Source organism: Triticum urartu, chromosome 3 (genome assembly GCF_003073215.2).
Source record: "Triticum urartu cultivar G1812 chromosome 3, Tu2.1, whole genome shotgun sequence".
Taxonomy (NCBI): Eukaryota; Viridiplantae; Streptophyta; class Magnoliopsida; order Poales; family Poaceae; genus Triticum; species Triticum urartu.
In genome coordinates, this window is record NC_053024.1 from 177985982 (window position 1) to 178000822 (window position 14841).

The 14841-nt window shown below is 50.8% G+C and overlaps 1 protein-coding gene and 1 pseudogene across 1 annotated transcript; both read left to right on the top strand.

Annotated features, from left to right (window-relative positions):
* Positions 1 to 1773: 1773 nt before the first annotated feature.
* Positions 1774 to 4021, top strand: LOC125548236. The gene is made up of 3 exons (XM_048711895.1): positions 1774 to 2990; positions 3499 to 3607; positions 3722 to 4021. The coding sequence occupies exons 1-2, from the start codon at positions 1892 to 1894 to the stop codon at positions 3555 to 3557; spliced, it is 1158 nt and encodes a 385-aa protein (XP_048567852.1). The 5' UTR covers positions 1774 to 1891; the 3' UTR covers positions 3558 to 3607; positions 3722 to 4021.
* Positions 4022 to 4941: 920 nt separating this feature from the next.
* LOC125546759 lies at positions 4942 to 13514 on the top strand (annotated as a pseudogene).
* The last annotated feature ends 1327 nt before the right edge of the window (positions 13515 to 14841 follow it).

Consider the following 14841-nt stretch of genomic DNA (forward strand, 5'->3'; position numbering starts at 1 on the left):
ACACATGTATTATGTTTCCGGTTAATACAATTCTAGCATGAATAATAAACATTTATCATGATTATAAGGAAATAAATAATAACTTTATTATTGCCTCTAGGGCATATTTCCTTCAAAAACGAGGACGATCAACTCTAGGTTGGCCAGCGAGGGTTTAAACCAGCATGATTGGATCAAGGACATACCGAAGTCGCTATCCACGGAGGAGCTCGCGCAATTCATACACCTTTGGGAGATTCTTATGCAGTTTGTCATCACTCCAGGGAGTGGGGACAAGGCGGTGTGGTCTTGGCACGAGTCAGGGATATACTCTGCTGCCTCAGCATATAGGATGTTTTGTGCGGGAGGTATTAGATTTGCGCCAGCGGCTGCTATTTGGAAGAACGGTGCACCTCTTGCTTGCAAGATCTTCATGTGGCTGGCGATTCAATACCGGATCTGGACATCGGATAGAAGGCTTAGGCATGGCCTACAAGAGTCTGCATCCCCTTGTTACTTATGTGATCAGGAGGAGGACATGGTGGACCACCTCACGATCCAGTGTGTCTTCGCACGACAAGTGTGGTTCAAATGCTTCTCCAAGGTGGGCATCAATCCTAATCTGATCCCCATGCATCATGATAGGCTTCACCAATGGTGGATGCGTTCGCGCAAGCAGATCAGCAGAGTGGACAAGAAGGGATTCGATGCGTTTGTCATGCTGATTTGCTGGACGTTGTGGAAGCAAATGAACGCTAGGGTTTTCAAGTCGGGTCCCATTCTAGATGAGCTCGCTACGACCAATCTTATTTTTCAGGAGCTGCATCTATGGAGGCTTGCGGGAGTAGTAGGAGTTCAACGGTTTTGTGAGTAGTTCGCTTAGTGTTTTGGGGTGGTTGGGTGGGATCGCCGGATTGTGACGATCTACTACTATATCTTGTACATATTTTTCTCTCTTCTATAAAGCTAAGGTACGCCTTTGGCATGCTCTCGAAAAAATGTTGGTTCACTCGAATAGGGACCCTTGATATGTAAACCCAACATTTCGAACTTCAAATAGTGTAATCTTGGGGTAGCCTTTGCACAACATTTTGAATTTCCAGCAGTTAAAACCCAACACAAATTCACATCAAACAATTGTTAATCCGTTGGAGTAGAGCAGTGCCGTTTGAGTGCACCGTTGCTTCACATGCACACGAACGCTACGGGCACTCCGCCGCGCTGTTCAAAGGCTGCCGGCTCTGCGCTGCAGTATTGCCTCATCTCATCTCTTCCCCGTTCAAAGGCTGCCTCATCTCTGCGCGCATTTCCCCTTCCGTCCCATAGCAAAAAGTTTTACGCGAAAGACGGTTGGTCGAACGCCTCGTCCTCCGCTTTGCCCATCCTCACCGTCGCAGTCTCCGCCACGCGATGGAACTGAATCCTCTAACATCAAGGAGGGAAGTCACTTAAGCTACAGTGCAAACTAGTGCAATGCAAAGAAGGAAAGTTAGAGTACTTTAGCGAATACTGTATGATCTACTGTAGCAGGTACTGTGCGTGGTTACTGTTTGACAAAAATAAATATAAAATTAATTTTATTGCACTGTAATTTTGTTTATATGTAATTTTTGTAAATTTATACAACAGATTTTGATTTGCAAATTAATTCAAGTCATTTTAGTCTTAATCATATGGATATGAAGGAGGAAAGTTAAGGTATTGTAGTTTAGTTGACTTTCCTCCTTGATGTTAGAGGATCCGGTTCCCCACGCGACAGCATTCAAACTCGTAGTACGAACAACCCGATCCCATCCACCCTCCCCCTACCCCAACTCCTAAAACCCTAGCCTGCCACCACCCCGTCCCCTACCCGTACCCACTACCGCTTCCCTCAGTCGCTCCCCGCCACCGCTCCAAGCCGAGCGCCGAGATGGCTTCCGCCTCGCCGTCGTGGGTCATCCTGGGCAGCGTGCCGCGGGTGTCGGCCGCCGACGCCGACCTCCCCCAGGGCGCCGACCTCTCCCTCGCGCTGCCGGCGGCCCCCCGCGTCGCGCTCCTCACCATCCCCCCGCGCATCTTCCCGGGCCGCACCACCTCCAGAAGCTTCCCGTCCGTCCTCGCCGTCGACGCCTCCGGCCTCCTCCTCCTCCACGCCGACCAAGGCCCCGCCAAGGGCCCCACCGTCATCGACCTCCCCAGCCGCCGCGAGTTCTTATGGCTCCCGACCGTCGCGGGCTACTTCCTCCTCGACGCCAAATCCGCCTCCGCGCTCCCGCTCCCCAACCCCGAGGACGTCATGCACCCGGGCCACCTCGGCCTCATCGCCTCCCCCGCCGACGCCGGCCACTACATGGTCGCTGAGCTCCAGATGATCCTCGGCGGCGACCGTGCCGACCTCCTCTGCTTCTCCTCCGAAGCCGGGGAATGGGTCACCAAGGACGTCCGCTACCCGCTTCCATCCCGCCCCTTGAGCCCCAACGGCGTGGTCTCGCACTCCGGGAGGCTCTGGTGGGTCGACCTCTCCTGGTGCCTCCTCACGTGCGACCCCTTCGCCGACGCGCCGGCGCTCAGGGTCGTCCCGCTTCCGGAGGGCAAGGCGCTCAAGTCCAAGGAAGCTTGGGGACTGCTCGACAAGTACCGCTGCGTGGCTGTCAGCGGCGCCAAGCTGCGGTTCGTGGACATGTACAGGAACCTTAACAGCGGCGGCTCTGTTCAGATCAGCGTCTGGACGCTCGCTGATCCGGACTCCACGGAGTGGACGCTGGAGTCTGAGGCCACCTTTGCGGAGATCTGGGACGACGCGAGCTACAAGGCGACTGGCCTGCCAAGGAAGATCCCCGTGCTTGCGCTCATCCATCCTACGAACCCCGACGTGGTCTACTTCTTTCTGGACGAGCACCTGTTCGGCGTGGACGTGCGTGCTCGCAAGGTTATGGAGTGTGAGGTCTACGAGCTGGTTCAGCCACCTAGGGAACACGTCACCACCCGTTTCGTTCACGCTTGGCAGCTGCCACAAGCTCTCTGCTCAGGTAATTCTACCGTCCACTGTTCTTTGATTGAACGTACATTCTTGTTAGACTGGAAATATTGGGTTTCTGTGTAGATACAGAGGTGTATGATGTATGATGTGGTGTCTGATTTTCTAACATCTCAGTTTTTTGTCGGAGAGAACATATGCAAATGTGTGGCTTCCTGAAATCCGTTATCTTTCCCTCTTTGTTTGTAGCACTACGCTTCAAGGTATTAGAATGTTTTTGTTTTGTAATATTATGAAAATGCTTGTACTCCACCATTACTGTAAAACTGAAGGTATATAGGAGTACGTGTCAGCTCCTTCACCGTTTATTTGGTCGACTTGCCATTACTGTAACAAAAGGTATATAGTCATGAATGAGCATAATGAAGCAGCTATTAAACATAAGAACAACCTAGTTTCTGTATTTGTCTAATGTCAGAAATCCATAGAAGCATTAGATGATCAAATGAACCGAGGCCTGTATCCCTTGCCTAACATAATATGCTGTCTGTCCTTTGAAGGTTCTGCAAAGGAGACTGAAGATGGCGTGAAAGAAGAGCTGCAGCAACTCCAGCTGTGAGACGAGAATACGAGATTGAGGAACGAGAACCAGAGTAAACTTCTTAACAGGTTACGCTCATTGAGTTGTACATTCCATCGACGGAATTTAGTGCCTTTAGCACACTACTCATGCAGCCTGGTGTATTAAAACTTCCTTTGTAATTTTCTGTTCCTTGGTCGCAGGTAGGGGAGTAATACATCAAGTTATCAGGTGGCAATGGCGTCTTTTGGACAGCACTCGACTCAACGAAATTGGCAACATGGCTGAAACATTTTGCTTGGTTTTCTTGTTATTATTGTGTAAGTTCAGATGTTAGTAGTGCGGTTTCTATGCTTGGATACTTGATCCACCGTCATGGTTCAGAACTGAAGTGATTATCCTTGGCAGCAAGGCATTAAGCTCTTGTTATGCTTCTGGCTCTTGTTAACTTTGTCAATCCATGCTCCTGCTTGGTTCGAAAAAATACTTGAAAAATGTCTTAATCTGTTTTTCATTTTTGGACTAGGATAGTATGTATTTTTTGTATTATCTGCAAAATCACCATAAGTTTTTTTCCTTTTGAACATCGTTTTTACCTAGTATTCGTACTCAGAAATAATGTTTACATAGATAGCATTTTTTCCGATGGGCTGGTTGATCGATGAAGGTGATATGATATCGACATGGAATTATTTTTTTGGCATGATCACAACAATAAATTAATTGACTCCTTAGAAATATGTAAGCAGCTCGGTCATTTGTACTAAGCCAAGATGTTGGGTGTGTAATATAGGAAAATAAAAATTTAGATAGCAAATAGATCACTCATTTGTACTTGAATTGGATTAGTACACTGAAATCAAGTCGGGATCACCAAAATCAAGTCATTTGTACTAAGCAGAGTTTCTAAGTTGTTTTTACATGATACAACGTCATTGCAAAACTGAAGTTCGTATCATGTTTATACATTTGCGTGTATGACAATTTTGAAAAGGATTCCTGAAATGTTTTTTTTTCTCGCAGACCAATTTAAAGGGTTAGTCCATTTTCCTGTTGATCGTGGGAACTTTTATGCCTTTTCCTTTTGGACAATTTTCTTTTTTGCGGTGTGGACAATATTTTCTTGCACCTAGATGGTGCACATTGGAATCAACGGAACACGGGCCTCTATGCTAAGTTACAGGAACCCAAAGCCTCTATTCTTCGGAGTGATATACCAAAACTTATAATTTTCCCCAACCAAGTTTGTTTTTCCGTCGGATGTACAAAGCCAGGAAGCGACCGTGCATTTCACCCGTGTCTGTGTGCCAACTGCCACGGGACGTCTGGCACAGTGCAAGCGTCCCCGTTTCCATGATCGCGCCCGCGCCCCGAAGGCGACCTGCTCTGCTCCCTTCGTATCACCCGGACTGCAACCGCCAAGATGGCAGAAGATACTACGAGTACTACAGCAGTCAAAGCGCCTGTCAAACAACATCCCGTCCTTCTTTGCTTTACTGTAGCCTGTAGGTACTTTCCGACGAGCAGGATGAGCTTTTGATTTGAGGGATAATGAAGAGTCTGCAGCCTTGCAACTCTTGCTCCTGCCATTGATCGGAACTCCGGTGCTTGCCACGCTACAAAGGCTGCTACGGTGCTGCCCCCAGCTCTGCCCTCCACAGCAGCGCCGCTTGCCTCGCTTGCCAATCCTCCCACAAAACACTGACCCCCGTCGCAGTTCACCGTCACCAAATGGCATCCGCGCGGTCCATTCCCCGAGCCGCCCGCTGCTTGATCCTCTTCGCTCCCATATAGTCCCCGTCGTCGCCGCGGTCACCGTTCACCAGTCCAACGCCACAGCACGCGCATGCCAGATCGAGCGAGCCGCGTCGCCGCCCTGGGCCATCCTCGGCAGCGTGCCGCGGGTGGCGGCCGCCGATGCCGACCTCCCTGCGGGCGCCGACCACTCCCTCGCGCTGCCGCCGCCCCCGCGCGTCGGGCTCCTCACCATACCCCCGCGCATCTTCGCCGACCGCACCACCTCCGACAACTTCCCCTCCGTCCTCGCCGTCGACCCCTCCGGCATCCTCCTCCTCCACGCCAAACCAGGGCTGCGCCACGGGCCCCACCGTCATCAACACCCCGAGCCTTCGCGACTTCAGCTGGCGCCCGTTCGCCCCGGGCTACTTCGTCCTCGACGCCACCACCGCCTCCGCCCTCCCGCTCCCGAAACCTGAGCTCATCATGCACATGGGTCACGTCGGCCTCATCTCCTTGTTAAAACCAGGATATTGGGGCAACTGCTCGACACCCTTGAGGGGTGCAGCTATCTCATTATATATAAGTATCAAGGGGTACAAGTACAAGTACAATACGTATACACAAGTCTACGTATACATATACAGTCTAACACCCTCCCTCAATCTTAACTGTGGCCTGAAGTACAAACTAAGTTAAGATTGCGCCTGCAGCCTACAAACTGTGGTTGTGGAAGAGGCTTCGTGAAGATGTCAGCAAGTTGATCCTTTGATGATATGAACTTGATGCTAAGCAGCTTCTGTGCAACACGCTCTCGAACAAAGTGATAGTCAACCTCAATATGTTTTGTCCGAACATGAAACACTGGGTTAGATGATAAGTATGTAGCACCAATGTTATCACACCAAAGCACTGGAGAATGAACCGAAGGAACTCGCAACTCCCTCAGCAAGGACTGAACCCAAATAATCTCAGCTGTCGCATCAGCAACTGCTTTGTACTCGGCTTTTGTGCTGCTGCGAGACACCGTAGCCTGCTTGCGAGCATTCCAGGCAATCAAGTTGGGGCCAAGAAACACTGCATACCCCCCCGTGGATCGCCGGTCATCAGGACTACCAGCCCAGTCTGCATCGGAGAAGGCTGAGATCTCATAAGACGGCGCACGCTGGAGGAGCAAACCATGAGATGCAGTGAGACATATATAACGCAGAATGCGCTTCATAGCTGACCAATGGGATGTTGTGGGCGCATGAAGAAACTGACAGACACGATTGACTGCATAAGAGACGTCTGGTCTGGTGATAGTAAGATACTGCAGGCCTCCAACAAGACTGCGGTACTCAGTGGCATCATCAGAGGAGAGAGGGTCTCCATCAAAGGCAGACAACCGATCAGTGGCAGACATAGGAGTAGTGACAGGTTTACACTGCAGCATACTAGCACGACGCAGCAAATCCAGAGCGTACTTCTTCTGAGTAAGAGTGACTCCAGCAGAAGACCGTGAAACCTCCAGACCAAGAAAGAAGTGCAGAGCACCGAGATCCTTGACAGCAAAATCACCACTCAATGCAGCCACAAGACGGTCTGCCGCAGCATCTGAGGAACTGATGAGAATAATATCATCAACATAGACCAGTAAATACATCGTAACCTCAGGGCGTTGAAGAAGAAACAGTGATGTGTCAGCAGTAGAAGGAATGAACCCAAGTGCTCGCAAAACCGAACCAAGGCGTGCATGCCAGGCACGGGGAGCCTGCTTAAGACCATAGAGCGCCTTAAAAAGACGACAGAGATGATTAGGACGTGCAGGATCCACAAACCCTGGTGGCTGACGCATATAAACCTCCTCCTCCAGAACTCCATGCAAAAAAGCGTTCTGCACATCAAGCTGACGGAGAAACCATCCTCAAGTAACAGCAAGGGATAGTAGTAGACGAATGGTAGTGGGCTTGATAACTGGACTGAACGTGTCTTCATAGTCAAGACCATACCTCTGTTTGAAGCCCTTAGCCACTAGCCTTGCCTTGTAACGCTCGATGGAGCCATCAGCATGCCGTTTAACTTTAAACACCCACTTAGAGTCAATGATATTGACTCCAGACACTGGAGGAACAAGCTGCCAGGTGTCATTCTTCAGCAATGCTTGAAACTCCTGTTCCATCGCGGCACGCCAGTGGGGAATGCCTAGTGCAGCCTGAAAGTGACGAGGCTCAGCAGTGGGATCCGCAGCAGCATGAGCCATGCACGCGGTGAGCCACGCAACAGTCCCATTGGTCCGAATCTTAGGCTGAAAGACACCGGTCTGACTGCGCGTGCGATGTCGAGGAGCAGCAGGTTGTGGTGGCGACGCAGGGCATGATGCAGGCGACGAAAGAGGCGACCCCGAGTCGCCAGGGCTCACGCCAGAGCCACCGGGCGTCGGAGAGGCGGGCGGTGTGGCGCCCGACACGGCCACGTCACCCAGGTCCACGCCGGAGCCGCTGGGCGCAGAAGGAGCAGGCGATCCTGGGGTGGCCGGCCGGGTGGCCGGCCCATCGGAGCCGAAGCCGGCCCATGCGAACATGGCGTGGCTGGCCCAGGAGCGACCTCCTGTGAGGCCAGCTCGGGCGACTCCCACGAGGCGGGCGAGGGCGACGCTCGCGGAGCGGCGTCGGGCAAGGCCCGCGAGGCAGCCGCGGGCGCAGCTCTCGCGAGTTGCGGAGTACCGCCCGGTATGCATGCCCCATGCACGCGATCGTCCTCCGGACGCGCCGGTGCTTGTTCCTCAAGGAGCTCGAGACGAGCGCCACGGCCAACACCTGCAGCATTGTTAGGGAGCAACACAGGAGCATATGCAACATCCACAAATTGATCAGGCACAAGTGTGGTAGAAGAAGCGTCTGGCATAAGAGTGATAGAGGTATTCAGAAGTGCACGAAAGGGAAACACATTCTCATCAAAAACAACGTCACGAGAAATGTAAATGCGATTGGTGGGAACATGTAGGCATTTGTACCCTTTGTGAAGGGAACTATACCCAAGAAAAACGCACTTCTTCGACCGAAACTCTAGCTTATGTTTATTATATGGACGCAAATGAGGCCAACAGGCACACCCGAAGACTTTGAGAAAGGTGTAGTCTGGGATTTCATTGAGCAAGAGTTCAAGAGGGGTTTTCATATTCAGTAGTCGTGAAGGCAGCCTATTGATCAAAAAACAGGCAGTGGAGAAAGCATCACTCCAGAACCTAAAAGGTACGGAGGCATAAGCTAATAAGGTGATGCCAGTTTTTACAAGGTGACGATGCTTACGTTCGGCAGTCCCATTCTGCTGATGCGTATGGGGGCAAGACACACGGTGTGTAATCCCAAGCTTGTTAAAGAACGAGTTGAGGTTGTGATATTCACCCCCCCCCCCCCAGTCGCTTTGGACATGAATAATTTTCTGGCGAAGGAGACGCTCAACATGTGCTTGAAACTGGATAAACACATCAAACACATCAGATTTTTTCTTAATAAGATAGAGCCAGGTAAATCGACTGTAAGCATCAATGAAACTGACATAATAATTATGCCCACTAACAGACGTTTGGGCATGACCCCATACATCGGAAAAATAAGCTCAAGAGGATGTTTCACAACACGACTAGACTCTGAAAACGGGAGTTGGTGACTCTTGCCCTGCTGACAGGCATCACAAATAGTTTCAGCAGTTTTACTTGACACAACTGGTAGCTCATGACGATGTAACACATGACGGACTATGGGAGCAGCAGGATGACCAAGTCGCGCGTGCCAATGTGTAGGTGAGACACGAACACCACTGAACGCCTGAGGAGAAAACTGCATGGGAGGTGCGGTTGGCGCGTCAAGTGCATACAAGCCACGGCGAAGACGACCGCTAAGCAGAACGGCCCTCGTGTCCCGATCCTTGATAAAGAAACGAAAAGGGTGAAATTCAGCAAGGACATTATTGTCACGAGTAAGTTGTGGAACAGACAACAAACTACGCGAAGCAGTGGGAATACGAAGGATGTTAGACAGATGCAGTTTTCGTGAATTGTGTGCAAGAAGGGATGCCTGACCAACATGGGAGATGCGCATACCTGCTCCGTTGGCGGTGTGCACCTGATCATGACCGCGATATGGCTCCTGGACCGAGAGCTTGCTCATGTCGTTGGTGAGGTGGTTGGTAGCTCCCGTGTCCATGTACCACGAGGGATCAATCGAGTAGGATGGAGTACGCCCGTGCTCATGACCCACCACCGCAGCGGCCGCCTGTTTTTCATTCCCCTTGCCATTGTTGCCAAGGCCGAGGAAATCTTGCTTGTAGCGGCGATGACAGCGAGAAGCTACGTGGCGCTCAATCCCACACAGCTGGCACGCCTGCTGAGCACCACAACTGGGGCAGCAAGCCACCGGCCGTGATCCTCCTGTGATGGACGGCGTGGCGCCCCGTGAGGGCTGAGATGCGCCCGCCGGCTTGGCAGGGAGCGACGGCTTCTGCGTTTTGCCACGGGTTGCGGCGTTAGCAGAGGCAAAACTCGGAGTAGATCGACGCGCTTTGATGCGCTGTTCGCGACCAAGGAGCCGCGCATACAGTTCCCGCGGCGGGAGAGGCGCCTCGCGCCCATGGACGTTCTCAATGAGATTGTCATAGTCATCATCGAGGCCATTGAGCACATGAGTGGTGAAGTCCTTATCTCCAAGGGGCTGGCCAATGGAGGCCAGCGTGTCTGCAAGACCTGACATCCTGTTGAAGTACTCCGTGATGGTGAGGCCTCCAAGCTTGGTCTTCCCCAACTCAGTGCAGATAGAGCGAGCACGCGCCTGAGACTGAGAGGCAAAACTGCTGTGAAGTGCAGACCAAGCCTCCCGGGATGTCGCGGTGAAGGTGACAAGCGACGACACGCTCGGAGTTAGTGAGGACTGGATGGCCGAAAGTATCGCCTGGTCTTGAGCGACCCACACATGATGAGCCGGGTGATACGGCGGCGGGCACGGGATAGAGCCATCAACATAGCCCTCCAAGTAGCGTCTCCGTAGGAGAGGTAGCACCTGCGCCCGCCAGGACAGGTAGTTGTCCGGTGTAAGCTTCACCGGAAGTAGATGCGAGAAGTAGAACGGCGATGGCGCCGGAGCATAACCCGCATGGGGACCCATGTTCTGCACATCATGGGGAGCGAGGGCCAAGGACGCCTCGTAGCCAGGACCGGAAGGGGCATCGATCGGACCAGGCAGGGCCACCAAAGACACGGCAGGTACGGCGCCGTAGGCCGCGCCATAGGGCGACAACGCTGTCTATGATGACGGAGGCGTCGACCAGGTGGAAGGCATCGGTGGCGCGGCGCCGTAGGTTGGTGCAGGGGCGCCGTACCACGGAGCGTAGGTCGGGGTCGCGCCATAGTAGGGCGGAGGGGCTCCGTAGGGTTGGGGAGCCGCCCCGTAGGCGGACGGCGCGGCGCCGCGAAGAGGTGGCGGCGCGAAGGCGAAGGTCGAGGGCGAGGCACCGCCAGTAGCGATCGGCGGCTGGGGAAGGCCCGGCCCGCCCTGCTCCTGCCCGCCTTGCCCGCCCTGCAGATGGCCTTCGGCGGGCAGCGACGGCTGCCGCCAAGCCGTGGCGAGCGGGAGGCACGCGAGGAAGGGCGACGAGGGGGCGACCGGCGCGCCAGCAGGGAAGGAAGCCGAGGCGGTGGCGGAGTGCGCGGAGGCCATCGGGCGAGGTGGCGGCAGCGATCGGCGGCGGCGCAGCAGCGATCGGCGGCGGCGCAAGGGTTGCAGCGGAAGACGAAAAACCCTAGGCTGATACCATGTTAAAACAAGGATATTGGGGCAACTGCTCGACACCCTTAAGGGGTGCGGCTATCTCATTATATATAAATACTAAGAGGTACAAGTACAAATACAACACGTATACACAAGTCTACGTATACATATACAGTCTAACACTCCTCCCCGGCGGGTGGCGGCCACTACATGGTCGCCGAGCTCCAGCCGTTCGTCGGCGGTGACAAGGCCATCCTCCTGCGCTTCTCGTCGGAAGTCGGAGAGTGGGTCAGCAAGTACGTCGGCTACCCGCTTCCTGCCAGGATTCTGTGCCCCAACCGCGTGGTCTCGCACGCCGGGAGGCTCTGGTGGGTCGACCTCTCCTGGTGCCTCCTCACCTGCGACCCCTTCGAGGACGCGCCGGTGCTGAGAGTCGTCCCGCTGCCGGAGGGCAAGGCGCTCAAGCCCAGGGAAGCTTGGGGATTGCTTGACAAGTACCGATGCGTACGTGTCAGCGCCGGCAAGCTGCGGTTCGTGGACATGTACTCCAGGAACCGTGACAGCCGCGGCGCTACACAGATCAGCGTCTGGACGCTCGCCGATCCTGACACCACGGAGTGGACGCTGGAGTATGAGGCCACCTTTAAGGAGATCTGGGACGACGCGAGCTACAAGGCGACTGGTCTGCCCAGGAAGATCCCCGTGCTTGCGCTCATCCACCCCACCAACCCGGACGTGGTCTACTTCTTCCTCGACGAGCATCTGCTCGGTGTCAACGTGCGTGCTCGCAAGGTTGTGGAGTGTGAGGTCTACGAGCTGGTTGCACCGCCTAGCGAGCACGTCGCCACCCGTTTCATTCACGCTTGGCGGCTGCCACCGGCTCTCTGCTCAGGTAACCGTAATTCTACTGTCTTTTTTCGTTGATTGTAGATTCTTGTTATTTATCTAGTGATTGGAAATGGTGTGCTTATGTGTAACATTGGAGAGATCAGATATGTTATCTGTATGATGTAACATCTCAGTTGTGGGAGAGAGCATATGCAAATGTTCAACTTTCAGGCTATGTATGTACGCTTAGCTTGTTATTAGTAATGCTGCAGGGAGGGCTTATGTTTAATAAGTGTAAGGGGCTTCTTAAAATTGGGGCTTACAGAGTAAAACACTTCTATTTCAATGTCTAAATGGTCTTGTGTGGATGAGATGTACTATGACTTACCATTTACTATAGCACGGCTAATGCTAAATAAAAATTGCTAAAGCAATAGTGATAGAAATTCTGCCAATTTGCCCCTAGCGTATGTCCAAGAGTTCAATATACATTTTAGACTTCACTATATTAGGCACTGGATAGGTCCATATGCTTGCTCAGGGTTTTCATTTAAGTAACAAGATCGTTAAAATTTCCGAAGAAGAGACTCTCTGTTACTACTTCACTATATACATGCACATTTCTGATAGAAATTGTCTCCATGATCCCATACGAAAGTGTTTGATTTTTGAACATAGCATCGTTCTCTTTTACTTGTATGTGGTGCTAGGGACACTGTGCTAGTTTTTTGTTTGCAAGACTTGCAATGGGCCGAGAAAGTATACATATATGTCGAATCAGCTGTTAGATTTCTGCATTTTTTCTCGGAAAGAAAGTACCCTCCGATCCATATTAATTAACGCTGATTTAGTATAATTTTATACTAAAGTTATACTAAAGCTGCATCAATTAATATGGATCGGAGGGAGTACTACATTTATGTTTCGAAGGACTTTGCTGTGCTTCACCATATATATGCAAATTTCGTACTGAATTTTGTTTGAATCGTCACTGGATTCCATGATTAAGAGTGTGGCTTCCTCAAATCCATTATCTTTTCCTCTTTGTTTTTAGTACTCCCTCCCTCCCTCCCACAATATAGTGTGTATATATTTTTTTAAAGTCAATGCTTTAATACTTGATCCACCGTGTAAGTTCTGTTTATTTGTCTAATGTCAGAAAACCATGGAAGCGTTACATGATCAAATGAACTGAAGCATGTATGCCTTGCCTAACATAACTCTGCCTCTTGAAGGTTCTGCAGAGGAGACTGAAGACGGCGTGAATGAAGAGCTGCAGCAACTCCATCTGTAAGACGAGACTGAGGAATGATAACCAGAGTAAACTTCTTAACAGGTTAGGTCCATCGAGTTGTACATTTCCATCGACCAAATTTAGTGCCTTCAGCACTAGTCATGCAGCCTGGAGTACTAAAACTTCCTTTGTAGTTTTCTGTTGGTTGGTCGCAGGTAGAGCGAGTAATACATATCAAGTTATCAGGTGGTAATGGCGTCTTTGGGACAGCACTCGACTCAACGAAATCGGCAACATGGCCAAAACGTTTTATTTATTTTGCTTGTCACACTGTTTAAGTTCAGATCATCAGATGTAGTAGCGCTGGTTTTATAGTTTGCGCTATGCTTGAATACTTGATCCACCGTGTTGGCTCAGAACTGAAGTGATTATCTGTGGCAGTAAGACAGTGAGCCCTTGTTATGCCTCCATCTCTTGTTATCTTTGTCAATCCATGCTCCTCCATGGTTTTGGAAAATATACAACGAGAGTGCTTGAACGTGTTGGTTCTGCTCCTCATTTTGATGCCAATCTCCAAAACACTACTCCGTCCGGGTTTATTAAGCCCCCTCACATTTTCACTCAAAATTTCACCATATATTTACGTAATAAAATATGAGTTATATGTATAAGAATGGTATCATTGAAAACTTCATTTGAATATGAATCCAACAATTTACTTTATATGACATATCACTTATGTTTTGTGAATCAAATCTATGGTCAAAATGCTTTGCAAATCAAATTTATGATCAAAACTTTGGTGGAGGGGGGGGGGGGGTTCTAATAAACCCTGGATGTAGGTAGTACCAGTCTTTTGCTGAAATAAATTGACTAGGTCTTGATCACCATTCGTTCTCCGGGTTGGCTACGGGCCGGACTCGGCCACACCTATCCGCTCCAGCATCATCACGTGATCTCCGTTGATGGTGTTGCTTCCATAGATGCTGATTCACTTGCAAGGGCAATGTGGCGCTAGGCGGTATGTAATATGGCCGTCTCAATGGATACTTCTCCTGTCAGATCTTTTCTTTCTTTTTCTGATAATTGTATTTCGTCTAGTCTTAGCAATATTGGCATCTCTACGGAAAGAAAGACGATGAGGTTAGTGTTGCGGTGGGTGCATTGAAACATATGGAGATCGTCATTTAAAGGCTTGTCTTAAATGTATGAGCTCCTATTGTATCCCTATGACGATGAGGTTAGTGTTGTGGGGGGTGGGTTCTAATAAACCCCAGATGTAGGTAGTACCAGTCTTTTAATGAAATAAATTGACTAGGTCTTGATCACCATTCGTTCTTCGGGTTGGCTACGGGCCGGACTCGGCCACACCTATCCGCTCCAGCATCGTCACGTGATCTCCGTTGATGGTGTTGCTTCCATAGATGCTGATTCACATGCAAGGGCAATGTGGCGCTAGGCGGTATGTAATATGGCCGTCTCAATGGATACTTCTCCTGTCAGATCTTTTCTTTCTTTTTTTGATAATTGTATTTCGTCTAGTCTTAGCAATATTGGCATCTCTATGGGAAAGAAAGACGATGAGGTTAGTGTTGCGGTGGGTGCATTGAAACATATGGAGATCGTCATTTAAAGGCTTGTCTTAAATGTATGAGCTCCTATTGTATCCCTATGACGATGAGGTTAGTGTTGTGGGGGGTGGGTTCTAATAAACCCCAGATGTAGGTAGTACCAGTCTTTTAATGAAATAAATTGACTAGGTCTTGATCACCATTCGTTC

Coding starts and splice junctions, on each gene's coding strand:
- LOC125548236 (XM_048711895.1), top strand. CDS start 1,892: ATGGCTTCCGCCTCGCCGTCGTGGGTCATCCTGGGCAGCGTGCCGCGG. Junction 2,991..3,498: donor GCCACAAGCTCTCTGCTCAG/GTAATTCTACCG, acceptor TGTCCTTTGAAG/GTTCTGCAAAGGAGACTGAA.